The sequence below is a fragment of the Diorhabda sublineata genome, chromosome X (assembly GCF_026230105.1).
Source record: "Diorhabda sublineata isolate icDioSubl1.1 chromosome X, icDioSubl1.1, whole genome shotgun sequence".
NCBI lineage: Eukaryota > Metazoa > Arthropoda > Insecta > Coleoptera > Chrysomelidae > Diorhabda > Diorhabda sublineata.
Window position 1 is genome coordinate 18,306,188 of NC_079485.1, and position 23,152 is coordinate 18,329,339.

Consider the following 23,152-nt stretch of genomic DNA (forward strand, 5'->3'; position numbering starts at 1 on the left):
ACCGACTTATATTTCTATCTCTGGAAGCGGATTAAAGACATTGTTTGTACAATTTGACCCACTTCTAGAGATAACATGATCGAGAGAATACGAAACCCCATTCAGAGTATTTCGAGAGCAGAAATTGAGACTGCTGTCCAATCTACTCTTCAAAGAATAAACTCTTGAATCGAAAATTATGGGCGACAATTTGAACATTTAGGTCGTCACTAGCGAGGTACCTTTAGTTATATTTCCATTTTAACTTCCATAACGCAATATTCAGGTGACAGCATAAGTAATATTGACATAATCATTGGAACTATTATCAATAGAACAAGGAAAGACAACAATTTTGAGGAGTCAAAAAATGTTAAAATCCGTTCAGTCAACCCGGAGTAATTTATGTTTAAAGGAAAATGCTTAAAATTTACACATTTCTTAGGATATCTCGTAATACGAAAAAGATAGCGACATGCGGTTTTCGCTATTCTGTTGCTAATTTGGTCTACTTTTATATTCCTCAATTAAAACTGCATTTTTCCATTTAACATTTTTCAAGGATAGCTAATTTAAAACAATAAATAATTTTTGGTATTTAACTACGCCCTCTGGGGGTGGACCTACAACTTTGTAAATAATTTCCAGGTTTTTCTCGAGGTCACCTTTGTTATAAATTTTTTTCCCGAAGCTACTATACTATAAATTTAACTTTTTTTGTAAGGTTTAAATAATACTCATGTGAATTATCCACTTTTTTTGTTATCTTCGTATGGTCGAGTGAGAAATAGCACATACGTAGTTTCGATTAAAATCAACTGCGCATAAAGTTTTCTGTCCGTCTATTTCTGCTTTTTTGCCGTCATAACACTAAAGTTACGGGTTAATAAATAATGTTCGAATGTAACGATCAACTATTCTTGCTCCGTCTAATAACAATTTTAAGATATTATACACCGAACTTCTCAAAGTTATATAATTTTTTTCCCGAAGCTGTACTATAAACGGTTCCCGAGATATGACCGAAAGCCATTCTTATTGAGACACCCGGTACATAGAAGAGGTATGAAAATCTAACCTAACACATCTGTACTCACAGGACGCTTCTATGTTTTTGGAAACTATGACCCGGGATTGGATAGATCATTTATAAGCTGATTCCGGATCATAACCAAGAACGAAATTTTTATCATAGTTTTCGAGTCTCGCGTTTCGTTTTAAGAAAAGATTTAAACTTTAAAGCTCATCCTACAAAAACCTTTACTTTTGCACGTTAATTAATAACTATATAATTATTAAGCTGTTATGTGATAAATTTCAGATGTTTTAATATTTATAATTAAACAATTATCAGGTATTTTTTACCAACGCACACGTATTTTATAACAAATTTGTATACCAGAAATCCGAAAGTCGTTATGTCAAGGAAAAAAATTAAGAAAATTTTAGTCCTCAGTAACCAGTCGTATACGCTTCTCAAGAATTAATCAAAAATAGTAATGTACGAGAAGCAAGTGATTTTTGGAATTTAAAAAATAAAAAAATACAATCCGTCAGCTGATTGCATTTATCCACTTGTTATCTATGGTGGAAATGAGCTATTGTTTCAATCAGTTTTTAAACAACAGTGATACGGATTATTATCGGAACATTAAGATCATGATCTAGTTCTCGATCATAGTTTCCCAAAAACCACTAATAAGATTTTTGATATTTTCCCATACTGATTTGTACACTACCTTATTGATCACGTTCCAAGAAATTATGCAAAAGCTTACAAGAAAATAATTATCTAGTAACTCAACCATATTAATTGACGAATATCACTATCATGTATATATCATAACACTTCATTATCGGAAAAATGTGCACTACTGATTTACCGTCACAGCAAACAGTACACAAAAAACGTTCAACTTTTTTGAATAAGTAGCAGCGGTTTGTAGATTATTTTAATCACAAGTAAATAGATGACACAGTGATATTCAAATTATATTTATTTAAATTTCTGTAGGATTACTAATATCGGTAACACTATTTTGTTTGTTCCGTACGATGTCAAAAGTCTACTGCTAAATATTCTTTCTAATTTTAGGCTAAGACTATGACAAAATTCAGGGACCTTGATCTATTCTTAATAATTTTCGTTTTTCGCGGTGTTCGTTAGAACAACACGCTAAATTTTGAACAAGTCATTGGAATAATATTCTTTATCTGAAAAAATATTCCATAATAACATTTACAAGTTCAGTTCAATTCAGATCCGATATAAAATTTTTATGGAGATATCAAATAAATTTGTGATATACATAGTTAGAATTATTAACTCTTGAGATATCTCGAAATTAACGAATTTATTGTTAAAAATGATCTTCTTTGATCTACAAACAATAATACAGTTTGTTTGCAAATGATTTTCCATATCTCCAATTATAATCAGTGATCAGTAATATACAATTTTCCGATGCAGCTCTACAATATCTGCATCTTTAAGACTTGGATGACCATTTCTAAATGCAGCAGCAATCGTTCGTGAATATGTGTTGGTGATGCAGCGTCTAGAACTATGAATTTATATGTTGCACGTTTACTGATCTACTTCATACTTGTTCATGAAGACGTAATACTACTTTGAGAAAACGTAAACGACTAACCTAATAGAGCTATCTTTGGTTGATTGACATATACAAAAAGACCAAAACATAAAACACGAAAGAATATATTTAATCTATGTAGATTATAATTTAATTAATTTTGAAATTTATCAATAACTTACTTGCTCTTGAACATATAACAGTATGATATTGATATTGACACGAAAAATAAAACCATATCAGAACGCAACAATATAGATATTAAAATATGCCTCAAAAGAATAGGAGGTTTGAGGTGAGTTAAAAAAAATGAAAAACAAAGCAAGTATAAAAACAAGAACCAATAACAAGAAGAATGATCACAAGTATGAAACAAAGGGCACCAAATAAAGAAGTTGGGACTAAAATGAGGTATAAACTTAAGGAAAATGGCAAAAACAGAGAAATAAAAAGGTACAAGAGGGAAGACACTTGAAAACATAAAAAGAAACGAGAAGAAGAAAAATTAGGCACTAAAAATTGACTACCTACATAATATATAGGTATAGCTGTAGGTGGTTTCTAAAAGCAATAGCATAATTATAGAAATATTTGTTAGGTATCTGGTTTTGGCTTAGATTGGTAATATCATCACGTAGAAATTACTTTTTCTCATACGATGTCAGGTTGTTTTAAAAGAGATGTGTAGACTATTTATCAATTGAGTACAAGAACTTTAAATACATGTGACAATTTGGCATTATAATAGATTTTAACTTCGATTACTTCGATCCAGACGAATATTAAATCATAGAAATTCTCACTTTTTACGGGAATTTTTAAAGTAAATCGTTAGTAAGTTAAATATACAATTTGACAACTTCAAATTTAATCCTCCAATATCTAGCAGAACATCTTAATTTTCAAAATAAATTGAAAATACTCTTTCACCCCTAAATTTCTGAATGTCCTGATCCTGATTTCTCTTCCTCCATCTATCTATCGAATTTTTTCTTCCCTAACGTAATGGCGTCTAAATCCCTCCTCTCACCCTTCCCTTTGCTTACCCACCCTACATTTTCCGTTCAAACGCCTGGCTGAATGCAAAGGGCAAATCGAATACAAAGCCGATTAGGGTTCTCCCTTTATGTCTCAAAATGAGAAATGAGAGCAATCGAGGCCCGAAACAGGGATGGACTGGTTAAGAATATAGAGAGGCGGAGTTTTTATCTAACTGCAGTTTGTCTTTATTGAAAATTATTCTAAAATAAGCTAAATAATTATTATGATTTAGGAGCGTAATAATATAAAGATGAAGTGGATATTTCGAGTATACCGAGTAAAAGAGACACTTTAATCTCCAAAAGGAGAGTATGATTCACAGTGAAATATTTCACGATCTTTTAAAATTTCAGCAACGTTCGAAAACATCAAAGTTCTACAAAAAATTTACACCGCATTCTGCCATCGTTGTGTCTTTCCACTGTTTGATGTTCTTTCACCTTTTCATCAATATGGTGCATTAATGTGACAGAGAAAGTGTCAGTGTCTGGGTTCCAAACAAATTTAATTTTAAATTAGTATACAAGATTGAGATTTATATTTTATTCAATTAATAAAAATAAGTATGATATACACTTTCAAAGTATAGGTAGAAAACCTTATAGACTACGTCTTTTGAAACTCCCTTTATAGGAAAAACTATGAGTACTCCTTTCAAGATTTTCTTTCAAGGTGTTAAGTATGTTCTCTTTCATTTGTGCAATACGAACTGCGCGAGGACGTCACAATTCCCATTGAATGGTTTGAGTCTTTCAATGTCACGAATACGTCTCTTGATTATGCAAATGCCTTATGATTCAGCATCAGATGATTAGGAACTATTCTTGGTATACTCTAAGATTCCTTTACAAAAACCGAGGACCAGCAAAATATCAGTATGTTGACCATAAGAATACGTTGTAATTATTATTGATAAAATAAATTAGAAAATCTTTGCCACTAAGGTGCTGCTATTAGATAATTATATCAGAACTACAACAATACAAAGAATACTTTTGAATAATATATCTTTATGAAAAAAATTTCTAGCCTCTGTAAATTTATCACCAAATTTATGGGGTGAAATAGTTTCGAAATTATTGATTATAACCTCAAAACGTAACTTATTCGAATATTCACAGATGGCGCAATGCCAAAAACAATGAAATCGATATACTACTCTTTTTGTGGGTAAAACCAACTGCTCGACGCAGCATAAGATGACGATTTTGGATATCTATAAATTGAGTTAGATCACTGCATTCTCAATCCCGGAGTCTACAGTTAAGCCATGTTCCAAAAATTTAGCGATTACTTAGTTAACCTTGCGCCCCAGCCTTTTAAAATTCTAATTCTAAAAGCTCTTAGTTGGTAGTATGTGTATGTTATTTTATGCATTATATTTTGTATCATCTACATTAAATATTCCTTTCAGTTCTAATATTTATCTAGAAGTTTTAAATTAGTGGCGTTGTAGTATTAAGGTAAATTAATAATCTAAATTCCAGAACAACATCAAAAAAAATATATTTATTATATCCAAGATGGTGTCTGAAAATTCCCTTTTTAGTTATCCATCATGTCATCTGGCAATGCAATCAGGAATAGGCGGGGTGTCACCTACAAATGAAAAATGGTTTGATTCCTGTTATTTCCGTACCGCCTCCGTTACACAACGATCCACATGTATCCCTGTCGATCCGACCACTTAAAGCCCACCCTCAAATCCCTCGATTGCTCTCATTTCTCATTTTCGAACAAAAAGAGTGAGTTCACAACAGGGCTGGAATTGAAATGATATTTAATCAATAAGGAGCATGTATTTACCAAAGTTCTAGATCAGAATTTACATGAAATTGACTATCAAAAGAGGTAGAATTTAAATTTTATACATGAGTTCGAAACAATAAATATTGAAAATTGATTCACGGTTTTCCAGTATTCATTTCAGTTTTAGAAACTCGTCTAGAAAAACAGGTAATGGAATTCGATTAGTAGTAATTAAATTATTTGAAGTCATCAAATTTGTAATACACGTTCAAACATCTGGTTGATACGAGATAGTATTGAGTAGCCATTAAAATGACATCTCTATATCCGATTAAAATCCCTTTCACTTCCTTTGTCTACCTTTGTCAACTGGCCCCTCTTTTGTATGTTCAAAATATAAGTTACACCTTTTAAAGAATACATTTCGTTAAGAAGACAATTATATAAGGTCAAAAAATCGGAAATAGGGATAATCACAATACGAGGGATGGTTTCTGTACATTGTAACTTATTTAGATCTCTGTATTGTGAAGAGGTGAAAAAACATACAGATGACTATAATTAGTAGGAAAATGAAAAGAAATATGTTATTGAAAGTGGCTCACAGAAAATCATGCTAAATAAATCGAACATAATTTTTAGTTTATTTTGATAGGAACTATTCAAAAATAATACTAATAATTTTCAATGTGAAATGTCTTCAATTTGTTGTAGGGGTAATAATATGCCACCACTGGAAATTGGGAACTAGACTCGGAGTTGCACATCCATAGCAGGGTAAATGATTAGTTTTCTCCATGTGTCTGATATCATCTGCTAAGATTTCACAAAAATCTATCGTCTGTATTAGTTTTAATACACATATAAACTTTTTGTTATGAGGGAATATTAAAAAAAATATGTTAATTATTACTTTTTATATCGAAAACCAAATACAGAAAACAGGGAAAAATTACGTAAATATTATATTGAAATTTCTCCTTCCCATGAAATCATTTGCCAGTGGTTTTTTGTTTTTAAAAATGGACATAAAAATACAAATGATGATGAATGCCCTAGATCTTCATTTATTGTAATTATAACAGTTAATTAGATCTGTGCCCTGGTATTGAGCGATCGTTGAATAAAACTAAATATTTCAATCGAATGAGTATGCAATATTTGGCATGGAATTTTTCATATGAACAAGTGTAGTGTGGGGACCCCAAAAACTTGTTCACATTAAAAGTTCAAAGAAATATTTGAATATCTTCAGAATTATCCAAGTGAATTTTTACCTTGACATGTCATTACAAATGAAACTTGGGTGCACCATTTTATAAAAACAGAATACAGTCGGACCAATAGATTTCATCCGAGCCAATTTAATGCATATTTGCTGACAAGTTTTTGTGCCGTACTTAAGAAAAAACAATCGGATTTTATGGTGAGTTTCGTTTCATCACGGCTATGTGCCTACCGATACGTTAGAATTACGTTACGATTTATTGCCTCATCCGCCACATCTACTTGATCTGGATTCCTCTGACCATTTTCTGTTCTTTAAAAAATGGCTTGGCGATTTCAGACAAAAGTAGAGGTGATGGCTGATTATTTTTTGGATCGCATTCGTATATCCCGAATATTTATTCTTCGTATATTTTTGTTTTTCTGGGACATTACAACAATATTGTATCTGAATGAAATGAATAATTTTTCTAAGTTATTAGTTTAGAAACTCAACATGGGAATGTTATAATGCATATTTTATACAAGTCCGTTCCATTTTGTGTACCATTGTGGTCAATTTGCGTAGTTGGTTGAACTAAAAAATAGAAATAATTTCCAAAAAAATGGTAGGAATAAACAATGCAATTAAAGAAAAATAATTCAAGTTCTGAAATCGATACCAAAGACTAGAAAAACAAAAAGTGTTAAATTGATTTGAAAAAAATTATAAACATTTTTTAGAATAGAATAGAATATTACTAACGCATTTAATTTTTCCATAACTTGGTATATCAATTGAAGAATTCACGTTTATATACATATTTGTTTTTCATCTTAAATCAAAATTTAAATACTTCTAATTACAAGGCATAGCAGTTTTGAGGAATTAATACCGTTACTTTTCAAAAAAGACTATTAGCGGTACTTCCATTAGATTTAGCATGTAGGTATACAGTTTGAATACATCTCCTGGGAAATAACAATTCAGACACAGCTAAGGCCCCTAGAGAATTTACAGGTACGATGTGTACAATCCATGAATTTTTTATAAAATCAATTGTTAAAACTAAAAATCGCTGACATTTCTAAATTAAATAACTCAAAAGTAACCAAATAATTATTCACAAAAGTTCTCTATATATAATCTATAAATGATCTTGATTTTAATCTATTTTGATGGATAATGTATGTATGTAAAAAAATTTGAAAAACTAACAGAAGTGTAAGCGGAAATTTCCATCTCTATTTACGAGTATTTGAAACATACCAAAAAATACAGGTATGTAGGTACTTTACTCACGATTTTATATCAAACAATAAAAATTCTTGAAAAAAAATTCTTACCTTCATTCATAGCCATGTCCATTAGTTGTAGATCTTCGTCGTTTAGAATCGAAGAAAGAAAACCATCAGTTTGATTAATCTCAGACGAACCGTTCTGTATAAAAAAAAAGATTAATTGTTTTTCGAACGTCATGGCTTGTCGGTAACATCAAAAAAATTCGAGGTGGCGTATATGAAAAATGTTCGAAGTGCATATACTTCAGTGGGTTTCTCTATCCCCCAGAGATAAGGATAATGGACAAAGAAAACATCTATTCGAAAACATAATTAATTATTCTGAGCTCATGTATGTCTAAGAATAAATATATAGAGTGTACAAAATATTATTATTAATATTTGACCGATACAGTAGATATAAAGAGTGTTATTTAGAATTACATGATACTCTTTTCTTCATAGTATGTACATAGTTTTTTACTTTTGTCCTACTATATATCGAAGAATCGGCTCCCACTTTGAAGCCTTCATAAAGAGAAGGGTGGGTATAGAGTGGTTATTCGCTCATTGGTAAGAAGTGATCCGATTCTGTGGTCTCAATCTGCTACTCCACTTAAAAAATCACCTACCCCTTAGAATTTCACCGAAAATGAAAAGCTTTCTATTTTAATAATTTTATATTTTTTTGTTTCAGCTTTTCATTTTCTCGGTGAAATTCCAAAGAGTAGGCAGATTGAGGCCATGCAATAAACCAAAAAATGAGGGAATTTGTTGCGTGGAGAAGGCAGATTGAGACCATAAAATCGGATCATTTACATAACCACCCTATCCTTCTCACCCTTCTCTTGATATTTGCTTCAAAGTGGGAGCCTAAACGTCAAGAATTTTTCAAATTCCAACGCGGTTCCACCCGTGAACCTAGGTCTTTCATTCATTCATTCATATGTATATATATATATATATATATATATACATATATATATATATATATATATATATATATATATATATATATATATATATATATATATATATATATATATATAGCCAATTCAGTTTTATTCTCGTTTCCAGTGTTTGTATCTGACACGCCTTTAAGGATAAGATATTTTTTTTCATCTCTTTCTCTAGGATTGCAATCCTCTTATCTTATTTAATGACTATATCCTGTAAAATCTTGTCTACTTTTTTTCCTCTACTATTTGTATTAGCTTTTTTCAGCCTCGATAGTTCCGTGGATCTTCTTTTACTCTTTTCCTTCAAATCTGTATCATAATGCTTCAAGAACACTAGACCAGAAAAACTTTTTAGTTATTTGAGATCTGGACAAACTAATAACATTAGACCCAGTTTTACGCTTCCACTGCGACAGCGCCTTATTTATTAAGCACCTGCTCTCCAACCGAAGAAAATTGGGACTTTCATAACTCTAGCCAAAATCCTTAACTCATAAAATAGAAAAAGTTCGTAGATATTCAAAAGACATTAATACATTAAATCTAAATTTTAGATTCTCTTATTTTTCTTTATTCTATCAAGCTACATCCTATGTAAATTTAGTGTATAATAATATTATTAGTTTGTGATTGGTCTTTGGTATATGACACTTTCTTCCTTATTATGTTTTTGGTATGTTAAAGAATTAATTTCTGATAGGTAAACAGATTCTCAAAATATTTTTCTCATTTTTTAAACGTTATTTATGTAATCTGTATGTATTCGTATATTGGTTGGTAGATTCCTTACTTCCTTTTGTCTTATCAGATTATTTTCAATGAAAAATTTCTCCAATTGCTATATTTTGATCTCTGGATTTTCTTGTTGACTCTATTTGTTACAAAAGTGTGTCTGTATTGCAAATGAGATTTTCTTTTTCCTTCGACTAATATTTTAGATTCTTGTTTGAACCAAGACTGCGTATCTGATATATCCGATTTTCCTCCTTTCCTAGTTTACATCTTCTTCTACTTGTAAGACATTATGATAAATAAAATTTCAAAACAAAGTTTTTTTATTAGTTTTTATCGTGTTAATATTTATCTTTATAGTTAATTGCATCTACCAATTGCGTGAAAGACCTGAGTGCATTTCCAACAAAAATAATAGCAATCACGTAATGCATAAAAAACATCTATAAAATCCTGTTTCCATCTCCACCTGGCATCTACATCAATTACAGATAATAATTTTCTGTAATTATTAGGGGTTGGTGTGAAACGTTAGATCTGTGGTAAGATAAAAATTCAGTGCTTTAAGGGTCAATGGTAGACCACCTTTATTAGTTATATTTTTCCTAAAATTTTTAAAAAAATTCGGTGTAGTTTTTCATGAGGGATACCAGTTTTGACAATACTTTAATGAAAATGGTACTAAAGAATGTCGTTGAAGGGATTTGAAATATAACATTTCAAAATGCAAGAGTTCACACGTTAAAAATACATAGACAGCTAAAATTGACAGTATAATATAATTCCATTAAACAAACAACAAAATCATACGTAGTTTTTTTGATCGTGTTATAGATTGTTTTTGCAAAATATTGCGATTTAGTGACAGAAAACATGAATGAGTTATTTATCGATGGAAAAGATACGTTTGAATAATAAGAACCAACAAAAAGGAAAAAGAAGGATTTTCATTCCAGTAAGCGCGAGTAATCGAAGGAACAAAGGCTGGAATGGCCTTCTATTACGAGTGTTTTATACTATTATCTCTGTTTAGACTTATATACAATTTATTTATTCATAAAATTATTAAAAATCTACATTAGTTAAACTACACCTTAACGTGGGTGGTCGGTTGGTAGGATCGATTCATGTTTGACAGTTGACTTTGTAAATATTATTTGAATCTGAAAGTTTGTGAATGCAGAAAAAAACTCATTCTGTAAGCGGAATGCCCGGTGAAGAATAATTTACACCTCTACACCTAATTTACACCAGAGGGACGTGGCCTCTACCACCATAAATAATTTACTACTCGTTAAATCAAAAAAAAAATTATGAAGAAGAATATAGCTTGCTGTTCGGATAAAGAGGGCACTATTATCACAGAAACTGTCTTTATTTTTTTTTTTTTGATGACATGAGTAAAAATTATAAATGCTCCACAATGTAGAAGACTTATTTCATTTTAAAGTCAACGTTAAATATTAGTCAAAATATCATATCATGCATCGTCCGTCAGCTGTCAAAATGAAACTGTTATTTAGGTGCACAACTTACTACAGAAAATTACCAAAAACGTTTAAGAATGGAGTCCATTATTACACGAAAATGTTTGCGAAAATAATGTTGTTCTTTTGTTCTTATATCGAAACAGAAAAACGTAGTACAAAAATGTTTCAGTGTGTAGAAAATAGAAATAGGATGGAGAAGAGATTTAAATTGAGGAAATGTGGATGGGATTCAAAAACATGGTAGAATGCGATTCTTTACTCAGTCAATACAATAATACCAAACGAATGAATTTCATATGCATACAAAATACAGAAGACTATTCGTTATTTGGTGACTTTAAATTACTCTTACATATTTACCGGTAGATCTTTTTAAGCAGTAATGAATGTTTTATCCATAGTCAAATATCAAATCAATGCAACTAGTGATAAGCCTAACAAGACCAACAACAGGTTGGTTTTTACTTATTACGACTTATCTGAAAGTACAAGTAATAGAGCCATTTGTAACTGTTTCAAAAATAATAGATAGATTTGAATTAGTGAGTTGAACCAAACAAGTGAACAATTATTTGATATCTATAAATGTATGGGCAAAACTCTTTGTAAAACCCATTATAGAATTATTATGATCCTTTTCGTTGAATAGATGACATTCAGAGGTCTTCTCGATAGAAATATGAGGAACGTTAATTTGAAAATGAAATTTGAAATTTCTAATTAATCAATTTCCTTCGGCTTTCTTGATTAATGTCAAAAAAATTATTACTTTGGAAATAAATTCGCTTTTATGTTGAAAATAAATAATTACTGGTTTTGCTGATGTCTTACAAACTCCAAACAGATCTCTGAATAGTCGACTGACATATTTTTTATGGCTATAAGCAATTTATGTACGTGGTAATGTGGAAAATGTGACAATTAATTTACTACTTATTTGTCGATGCTAATCTCTCTTTATAATCCTTATTCCATTTTTCATTCAAATAATTCAAGACAATTCATATCGTTGAGCACACATTTTTCTTAGTTATATTTTACTAGGCCTGAAAGACAAACATACTAGAAATTGACAATAATGACATAGTTGCTAAGATTATAAATTGGTTAGCAAAAAGTTGTAAAATACTGGACAATACACGTATATTGAGGCTGTAGTATGCCAGAAAAACTGTAATTTAACAAATCACCAAAAGATTATAATTAAACCCGGAAGGATGAAAGAATAGCTTAAAATTTTCAGATCAGATCCTAACGACCAAATTCCTATATTATTGTTGTAGATAGTTTCGACAGTACCTCTTAATTTACAACAATAACCCTTTTGTAACTTTTTCATATCATCTTCTTATTGATGCATCTTCCCCTCCATATCATACTCTTCTCATAACTCTTTATTTTGCTATTCTATTCTCTATTGTTTTATCATCCCATTTTTCTCAATTTATTATTTTTTTTGCGCTACTACTACTACTACTACCGCCGTTATTATTTCGTAAGCTCTAAACTTGTTTTTGAAAAGTTTTTGTCTCTTACAAAACTCATCAATGATCCTGCTGCTCACTTTATTATGGACCCTCCCATTCTAATTTCGAATAAACTGAAGTTTCTATAATCCATATATATATATATATATATATATATATATATATATATATATATATATATATATATATATATAACTCTTTTGACTTCAAAAATCTACCACTGAGCCTTAATGATAATCATACCTGGTAATATACCATATCGTGTGAAGGTTCGAGTTTATAATGGGGTGTGTTTGAAGACTCTCCCATTGGTTCGCTGCTGTTCGTGAGGTTCATGGAACTGGCCACGGCGCTCCCAAAGTTCGTACCACCTATGAAGAACGTAATTACGGTTTATAACATTAAATGAAATCTAGGGCGGATCAAATCATAATGGGGGAGGGGAGCAGTAAGAATGGCGCAACATTTAGAAATACTGCATATAACGATAAATTAACTTATAAATCTACATATAACGTATAACGGATCTTCGAGTTTTTATTTATTCATATTAATGAACAATAGTAAACGAAACAATTCTAAGCATACCTAAATTGCTATATGGCACAGACGAATTCAGATCGCCCATAGGTGTGGGTAATGTGGCATTATGAAGAAGGACACCTCTGGCGGCTTCCGGGCTATAACCCATGCTATGGGGATGTGGGTGATGAGTATAATTGTGCAAAGGATGATGGTGATGACTAAATGGATGATGTAGTCCTCCACTATCCGGACTAGGAAGACTCAGTAAGTTTGCTAGGTCTTGCCATCGTTGTTCCATGCTCACCGTTCTGACAAATGGCATCCGGCTCTGTAAATAATAAAGAAAATATGAATAATTCGAATAAGATTGATTATCAGTGTTTACTTCTGTCGTTTCTTTTATCTGGTGCTATAAGATCCTCAATTTGTTTATATGTATGTATTCAGAGTAACTGGAAATATGAAATTTTGTCCAAAAGTAATTAGTTTACATTCATATATCTATGTCTTCTTTCGAGCGATCTCAGTGGGTCATGGGCGTTACTAGTAAGTCTTCACAAAATTGTTTGTGTGTGCAATTAACGACTAGAAATGTTATAGTCTATTTATAAGTAGGGAGTGATTAAATCTACTTACTAAACTTACAACACTAAAATAAATATACCCAAGTTAATACAAGTTTTCAGTCTTCTATTGGTCTTTAAAACCATAGCTGTAAAGAACAATAGAAAAAGTTTTTGACCTGTCAAAAAACGAATGTGTCATTATTTTATTACTTTCTATAGACAAAAATAGACTATAATTCATGTACGCAGTGTATACAATAACTTTGTTCGCGGTATATAATTTGCAACATTCGGAATAAACTCTTCTGAACGTTTTAAATGCGCACACTTTGGTCAGAATATGTTCTGAAGATGCATTCTTCCATGAACGATACCTAGCTCAACATTCTTATGCTCTCTGACCTACTTTACTGTGATATTTGGTATCGCAAGGTAACCTACTGTTAATAGTTTGCTTCGTTTTTTTTTTAAAATTAATGTTTAAATTCACAACTGGCTAAGAGATCTGTATAATATTAACTTCAGTAAATAACTAACTAACCTTTATTCTTGATATTTGTAAGTACCAAGTTAAATGGGTACGATTCGAGAGAACTTCAGGAAACTTTGTGAACAAAAAATATTGATAAGAAATGAAAATAACATTTGTTCAAGAAAGGAATGCATTTTGAAAATTGTATCTCGAATAGTTAAAAATTAAAAATTTTTAACTCGGAAGATATTGCTGGAAATAAGTTCAATTTTACCTAATGTTTTCGAGGTTGGTGAACACGAATATCACGACAGAAAAGATCTATGAGATACCTGGTGAAAGGTATCCATAAAGTTTTAATAAGCTTGAAGAGAGTCTCTTTAAAAGCGCAAATGTGGTTATATGGGAATCAGAGAAGCAAGAATCCCTGTGAGGAGATAAAAACTAAGAGAACAAGATTTAGTCCCCATAAAAATGATACAATTGTCTGGCCCACCGATTATCATTAATATTTTGCCAAAGATGTAGATGAAGAAAATGAAAAAATATAATTACAATGCATCAAAAAACATGAACACTGAAATATTTTTTCACTATTTTATGTACGTATTCAGTGACCTCGAAAGCCACTCGATTAGTAAAACTGAAATAATTTCCGGCCATATTTTCCGAGTAATTGATTTTTCATTTCCATTAACCGTTCGAGATGGACTTTTCAAAATATATTTTTCCCCTACATGAATGGAGTTTCCATTACTTATTCATAATTTTTTTTGACAAAGTTTCGCAATGCACTTTGTGCATCTTGATCCGTCATACTGAAATATCACAAAAGTTTCAAATAGAATGAATGCACATGAACCGGATTAAAGATATCTACCTAGATCCCAGGATACATTGGATGTATTTAGAACTATGATTAGGTTAACCCGACTCTGATCAGAAAAACTAACCTGGATCATGTTTATTGTTGTTCGGATACTGATCGAGTTAATCGGATGGTAGCCATATGATATGATCCTTTCTACCCTGATAAACCGGTGGGTATATGAATTGACGGGTTGTTTAATTTGTCTATGGCTTTTTGACCTTCCAAAATTATTTATTTTTATGAGCAGCGTCATTGATATGTTACAAGTGGTTTGTGGCTTTTATACTTGTCGGGCATTTCAGCAAAAAAAAATAGTTTATTAGTATTAAATCCGTTTGAGAGGGTAAATCGTTGATAAATGCTCAATAAAATTAAATTCAATTAAACATGTAGAATTTACTATAGAACTCAACAAATTTCATGGAAGGATCAACGCTCAAAAACAGTAATAAAAACCAAAAGTTTTTGAAAATTACGTATTAAGTTTGAGAATTTCATCGAAAATTGAAACGCAACGTTCGGAAACTGTGATCTAAATTTCGTTCTGGGTTAGATATATCCTAAAGATACGGTTGAAACTGACGGCAATTCCAAAAACTGATTGTTTCAGGATGAAGAAACACTACTGGAAACTTGTTATTAATCCAATGGGGACTATTATGGAGGATGTTACCAGATGAAAAATAATAGTCGGAGTTATCCCGAATTGTTTAACTAACATCAGGAAACGATATAAATTTTGTAAATTGAATACCCAAAAAAATACATTATATATATGGATATCTTTCAAAATTAGAAATCGTATGTGGTTTATGCATACCTAACCTAACCTAACCTAATGTAATCTAACCTAACGAAGCCTACCTAACCTAACCTCTCCACATTAGGAAGTGATCGTATGGGTTTCAAAGTTTTTATATTTCACCAGACCATAGATTAGACAACGATCCTTTGACGTTCGTCGACGCTGTTTTTATATCGCACATGAAATACAGCTTTCTGACCTTGGGTAGTAATGTAGATACTATTTAATTTTAATAAATAAGACAACAAGTTAAATAATATCTTGTCTACATATCATGTTAACAAAATAATATTATAATGATCATTTGAAAGTAAATGATGACATCACTACTTAAATGTTTAATTATTTCTTAAAATAACAATAAATTGGAAGATGTATGTATGGACATACTGTGTATAAGCTATTCGCCTAGAAAGTTAATTATTTATTAGAACTCATATAAGAAAACCTTGTTCTCTGATCTACATTTTAATATAATGCAACTTTCATTAAAGTAATAATTTAGACTATGAAGTAATTTTACTCTATTATGATTACTTGAACATGTTTTGCAACTTGCAAGATTTATAATTTTTTAACTTTCAAGTTACTGTAAAAACTGATTGGATTAGATTAAATCTAAATAAGAAAAAAATAAATAGAAAAAATGTGAGCTTCTTAAAATAAAATCCTATTCTGCGATAGAAGGAAAAAAACCAAAGCTCTTAGACCTGCAGATATAAATCATATACAGTGTTATTTGTACAATTAAAATCACTCTAGATTCTACGTGAATTTGGAGAAAGTACAAAGTGTTGATTTGGAGCCTATACAAAATTCAAATGCATACGAGAATTGTCTGAATAAATTCTGACTATAACTGTATCAGATTGTTTGATTATGAGCGTTTAGGACGGCCAAAAAGTGCGACAACCAGTGATGTCTTCGAAAAAGTTAACTAAATAGTACTGGACGTCCCTGGGAATAAGGTTAGAGAAATAGAAAGGGCTATAGGCATATTAAAAAAACGAGCTTGCCACATACTTACTTAAGAATTATGTGTGCGTAAGATATGCGCGCGATGGTTGCCGAGTTTGCTCACTTTGGACGAAAAGCGCATGAATGGGTCTTATTGACGCGGTTTAAGCAAAATAAGTCGGATTTTTGCATCGATTTGTAGATGATACCTGATTGAGCACTACACTCCTGAAACGGCAAAATTGACAAGACGGCAACTATTATTTAGAAGGGTTAAAAACGTTAGAGCATCCAAAAAGAGTATAGACTTGAACAAATGTTGAAAAATAAAAATGATTATGGAAAAAAATGTTTTGTTGTTTTGTTAGGCTGGAAACAAATTATTATATGTAAAGCTGAATCTCAATTAAATGGCATCAAATTCTCTAGTAGAGGCGGTAACAACACTTAAAATCTCAAATAGAAATGGGCGTTAGCTTATTTTAAAGGTTGGGTCATTTAACTACTTCTTCCATCTTTTCATTACTTTAGGAGAAATGAATTAAATATATTACATGTAACAAGTAATTGGCGATAAAACATGAAAAAATAATGAAAAGTAACGTATTTTAATGAATTTTCAAAATGTTCATTATTTTCTAAACAGTGATAGAGTCTGATCTTAAACTCCTCATATTTCGAAAAGTCTAGACACGCAGCTGTTATTCTTCTCTTCATATTTCAAGGCCGTGTTTCATAAACAATCGTTTTTAGATGCCTCCTAAAAAGTAATCTATGCACTGAATCGAGCGATCGCATAATCAATTACTGCTAGAAAAATTCAATTACTATATCTCTTGATCTCACCTATAATCTTTATTTAGTTTATGGAAACCAGCACTCAACTCTAGGACTCCGAAGAATATAATTATTATTAAGTGCAGAATTCAATACCAATACTGTCATATTTCTGCCAAAAGCTATGAAACCAATATTTTTAGTTTTAATGTCATATTTATAAGAGTACTGGGAGGTTTACCGGTACCTGGGGAATTATTGTGTGAACAAAATTAAGCAGAATATTTTTCTGAATAGTAGGCTCTAATTTTCTCAAAATTGTTACTGTTGTGTTTGGTTTATGACCGATCAAACAACAAATATTAGTGATCTTTCTAATAATCGAAAATACTAGAGATATTCAGAAACATTTTTAAATAATACTATAAGAAAAGAAATTGTTACTCTTTTGCGATTACTGAACGCTGACCAAGAAGTAGTTTATTGAGTATCAAATCTTAATATTGTCAGAATAGATGTCACCCTAAACTACCGCAATCCTGAATTATGTACATTTGTTATGTTTTTGTTTAAATTGCAAAATATATAACTGAATTATGAAAAAAGTAGTACGATGTGATTTGACAAATTAAATATATATATATATATATATATATATATATATATATATATATATATATATATATATATATATATATATATATATATATAGTACTTCTACTTTCATGGTTACTATTTTTATAGCTGATTTCTAGTGGAATTATTTTGGGGGATGGGAATACAAACCTATGAAAAGCACTTAAAACGACAGGTAAAGCAGGTTGACTGACTTGTAAGGAAGTAGAGACACCACCCTTTTTATAATAAACACCTTTCCTCGAAAATATGCACCCTGAATCAATGTTATGTAAACAAATAATGTTTTTACACAGGTTCATTCTTATTTTTATTGAACCTACCTACCTATTCATCTCTTGACACATTTTAATATTCATATCATATTCGTTTTGTTTGAATTTAGGATCAATTTTTTTTTAACCAACGTTTCGTATGTCCCGTATATTCTAGAGAATTCTAAAAATACACAAGTGTTTGTTCAGATTTATTTACCTTTGGAAACCTTTTTTCTAAACACAGTCTACAAAACATATCTATATGTGTTTTGTAGGACAGACATCTCCGTATTTATAAAATAGATTAAAAAGTCATTAAACTGTTTTAACAAACCATAAAATATCAAAAACATATATTGGACTATAAAAATCCAAAAATTCTTGAAACAGAATCAAATTCAAGAAAATGTGTAGAAACAAGAAAGCTGTCTACCTATAAATTTGAATGCAGCTTGAATAATTTAATTGACGGCTGCTTCGTACTTATTTTTCAGATATGATAACAAAGATTTAAAAAACATTCTTTGGGATGGTTCAAATAGATTTTCATCTTTATATTTTAATTTCAGGTGATCTATTGATTGATATACATGAGAAAATTGTCAAATGGTCTCGTTTTAGGTTGAAAGAATATTTCTGTGCATGGGTTTCTTAGCTGAATTATTAACTTTTATTTTTTTAAGACAGTGTTGAGATGCTGGCGACTTTTAAGAGTTCTCCGACTATAAGAATTCACCGACTGCAGTTCCGGATCATATTATTTAGTATTTTTTTTTTTAGATGAAACTATGTTTGTGTGTCTAGTGAGTGATAGTCTTAAAATACTAGTATGGAAAGAGGGATTGAGAGCTACTCAGTTTGTTCATGCTCGTACCGATCCTTCATGGGGCCGGTATCATGTCTGATCACCGAGCAGAATTGATGCATTGATGGCACCATGATTGGTGAGAGGTACATCATTAACATAGTTTTCCCCCCACTTGAGGTATAGTCTGCTGCTTTGAGAATATATTCATTTTCAAAGTCGATAATGCCTTACCAATAAAGTCTGATAAACAGCATGCACAGTAGTATTCAAGCTTCCATGGATGCAAAATTTGGCAAAATACTATGTTAATTTTGTTTTTTTACTATATGATATTTTCGTTGAATAAATGTTTATTGGACTTGTTTTCAATAATACTTCTTTATATTTAAAATTGCTCGGATTCCATTACCGAACGAAAAGTAAACAAATGTTGATTAGTGATTGGGATTAAAACAAACAATATACAAATGAGGTATATCTTTATATACATCTGAAATGATCGAAAAATAATGATATTTGAAGAGTCAATATTTAACAGTAAATAATTTGAGAAAATGATTAAATTAAATAATGAAATTAAAACCTTTAACCTACAAAAGACGAAGGATTTCATTGTAGAGCAAAACACTTATTACTAATAAAATAGAAGAGAAAAAGGTTTTTCAGGTCGTTAAAAACGAACATAAAGTTGAAGAATTAAAATGATCAAAGTGGTATTTTTGAATTATAATGAATAAGTTACTTTCAATAAATTAAGTCTCCATAAAAATAAAAAGGGTTTGTAAATTATGTAAAATTATTTTGAGGGTGAGCTAATTTCAGACAATATTTGTGAAAAAAATTGAATAGTATTATAAAAACCTATTTTAACGGTGAATTGTGTTTTTGCGATTAATGTTACAAAGTTATTCTGGGCAATACTTCGAAAGCAGTAAGGGCACCTACTTCTTGAAGAATTATGAGAAAATAGATAAATTTTACAACCTACTGTAACTGTAACTCTAAAATTTGATAAACATTTGATAAAATATGTTTATTTTATATCTGATAATGATAACAATTATGTATTAGATCTTTCAATCGACAAACAATCAGAAGTCAATTTTATTAATCAGGTAATTTGAGACACCCAGTAAAACGGTAAAAGCCAAAGGGTCCTAATGGGATTAGGTCTTGAACTAGGTCCATTCAAATTTAAAGTGAAACTTTTATTATGACAAATGAGTTGCGGTGGCTTAGGTAGTCGTTTCTTTGTGTCTTGTGGGCTCCTCTTGTCAAATTATCATCATGTTAGATTTAAGATGCCATCATCAGAAACATTAATCTTTTGTAGAAATACCTTTTGTACCTGTCTGTCTGTTTGTGAAATGTACCAAATTTCGGTTGCCGGACAATCACTTTTTAAACTAACAACATAAAATCCGAAAGGATTATAATTATAAAATCGTAAGCATTTTTTTTTGAAAAAAAAAAGGTAGAAGTTCCAAAATTTGGCGATTTGTTTCAATATTAATACGGAGATGCAAACTGCCTTATTTTTTCCAGAAAAATAAAAAAAATTTAATTTGGATAAGTGATTATCCATTCATTGATATCGCACATAAATACTGGAAGATGAATACCAAGGTAACATTAATTTTTGGAAGAATATATGGCTGTATCTCACATTTTTAGGAATAATAATTTGTATGAAATGTTCCCCAGATCAGAGTGTAGAATATGACTAGACTTTCATCACGAAATGGCTGGGGGAATATTGGAATCTTTCCAAAGATATTTCCTAGCGAATATCATCTGGTCCTTCAGCTATTTTTGATCTCATAAGACAAATCAACCGCCTATACATAACGTGGCTATACGTTCCGTTTTGGGCGAGATAGTCCTGCTTTCAGGCTAAGTGTCCCGATGTCTCCAGTCAGGGCAAAATTGTTTCCCTTTTGAAAACGCTCCAAGCACATAACTCTGTGTAGTCGAGTCTACTTAACACAACAAACGAATTTTAATAAGATTTGGTACAGAAAGTAATTATTTTGCTTGTTTGAGTCAGGTGAAAACAATGTCTGGTTAGAATGCTATTGAAAACCGTTGGCTGGAATTATTTCTGATCTTATGTGCGAACAATCTGTATTTAAATATTTGATTCACAATTATTTAGTGGGTGTTTTACCAAGTAATGCACCTGTCGAGTAACTTTTTTGAGCTACAGAATTCTAAAGACTAATTCGGATAAATACGGTGGATGTGGACATACTGGAAGACTTTTAACGACCAATAACGCAAAATGTGGCACAGTTAGTCGTTAGGATGAAAAAAAAAACGATTATTTTTCAGGTCTCTGTGCACCTCGTTTCGCAAAAGCCAGATGGGACAAACCAGTGGATCCATTTTTGGTGTATTTGTAACTGTTTTTCCGACAACTCGTAAATTCTCCCACTGCATTATCACCATAGACAGTTTTTAACATTTCGTAAGCTTCTTTTCTACAATTTTTTAACTTAAAACAAAATTTAATGCTACTGCAAAATCCATTTTTCACGTCAGACATTGCATATATGATCTTATTAAAGCGGCTGTAGCAACAGAATCACAAGTCGTACCATTTAGTTTAATATTACGAATAGGGTTATATTTTTGATGACTTTTTTGAGTAGAATAGTCTGAATTTATTCATCGCACAGGAAGCTTTTTACATAAACGTGTCCATATCTCTGAAATGACTCGGTATATCGTAACAAAACCTTATATAAAAAGCTTAAAAGATATGAGCAATCAGAATTCCATAGATATCTATTAGTTTTATCAATAACAATTAAATAATCCATATACCGAAATATATCGTAAGGTTAGTATACCTTGTATTTCATGGGGTATTAATTCGCTACAAGCCATTTGTAGTTTTTTGTTTGATGGTTAACTACTCCAAATTACATACGGGTGGCCGACTTAGCCAAGGTAGCTTGACAAAAACTTTGAGCCCTCTCTAACAATAAGACCAAAAAGCTATATATACCGTAACAATTTCTAATCCTCTTAAAGACCAAGGTCCGTTCATCTTTGGAATATTGCTTGCACATTTGGAGCTCAGCTCCCAAGCATAACCTTAAAATGCTCGAAGAGAGCAATTCGACTACGTGATCCAGAATTGACCAGAAACATGGACAGCTCAGAGCATAGAAGAAAGATCGCCGACCTGACTCTGTTTTACAGATACCACCAAAAGCTGCCCAATAAAATACTACCTAGAGCAGTATTTTCCATACCTACTCGACAGGCAGACGTGGCTCATGATCACCGAGTTCACCTGCAGACACCCAGAACGTCAATTTATCGGGACTTCTTTCTTTGTAGAAGTGCAAGCCTGTTGAATAAGCTACCGAGGTACGTCTTTCCCGCACACTACAACATACAGTACATAAAGTTCAAGATTAATATCCGGCATTTCCATACGGCAAGCACCACTTGAATTACGCGAATTACTTCTAATATAAGAAAATTATTGTTTTCTAAATTGGCGTTTTTGACTTTTCACTTGTTATATTTTTGTGATTTAATTTCTCATTAAAGTGTAGATCAAAATAGTTGATTTTTTTACTTGTGAAAGTTAGCTAATTCGTCTGTAGTTTATGATCATAACTTGGTCATCATAAAATGTTACACTAAACGTTGAAACATCTATTATGAATCTTGATAGAAACAGTACACTGCCTTGAAGTACACCTGACATTTAGGTACAGTAATACCTCTACGCCATTAACTATAAAAAGATTGTTGTATAACTAAGGATATTTAGATTCTAATTTTATTTACAATTATTTAACATAGTTGAACTTTTTTTTTATTTAAACTAGACACTATTGGAAGAGACTAAGTATAAGTTAAGTAAAAACATCAGTGGGTGGTTCCTAATAGTATATGATTAATTTTATCGACTTAATAAATGTTAAATCATTAGAAATGTGG

The 23,152-nt window shown here is 31.0% G+C and overlaps 1 protein-coding gene across 2 annotated transcripts in view; it reads right to left on the reverse strand.

The window, feature by feature from the left end:
• The window catches only part of LOC130450763 (segmentation protein cap'n'collar), a 192,322-nt gene that overhangs the window by 21,384 nt on the left and 147,786 nt on the right, over positions 1-23,152 (reverse strand). For both annotated transcript variants that reach the window (XM_056789385.1, XM_056789386.1), the window contains exons 6-8: positions 13,107-13,371; positions 12,762-12,889; positions 7,917-8,010 (exon numbers count right to left, since the gene is read on the reverse strand). In XM_056789385.1, the coding sequence (XP_056645363.1) occupies positions 7,917-8,010; positions 12,762-12,889; positions 13,107-13,371 (487 nt within the window). The remainder of the gene's footprint in view (positions 1-7,916; positions 8,011-12,761; positions 12,890-13,106; positions 13,372-23,152) is intronic.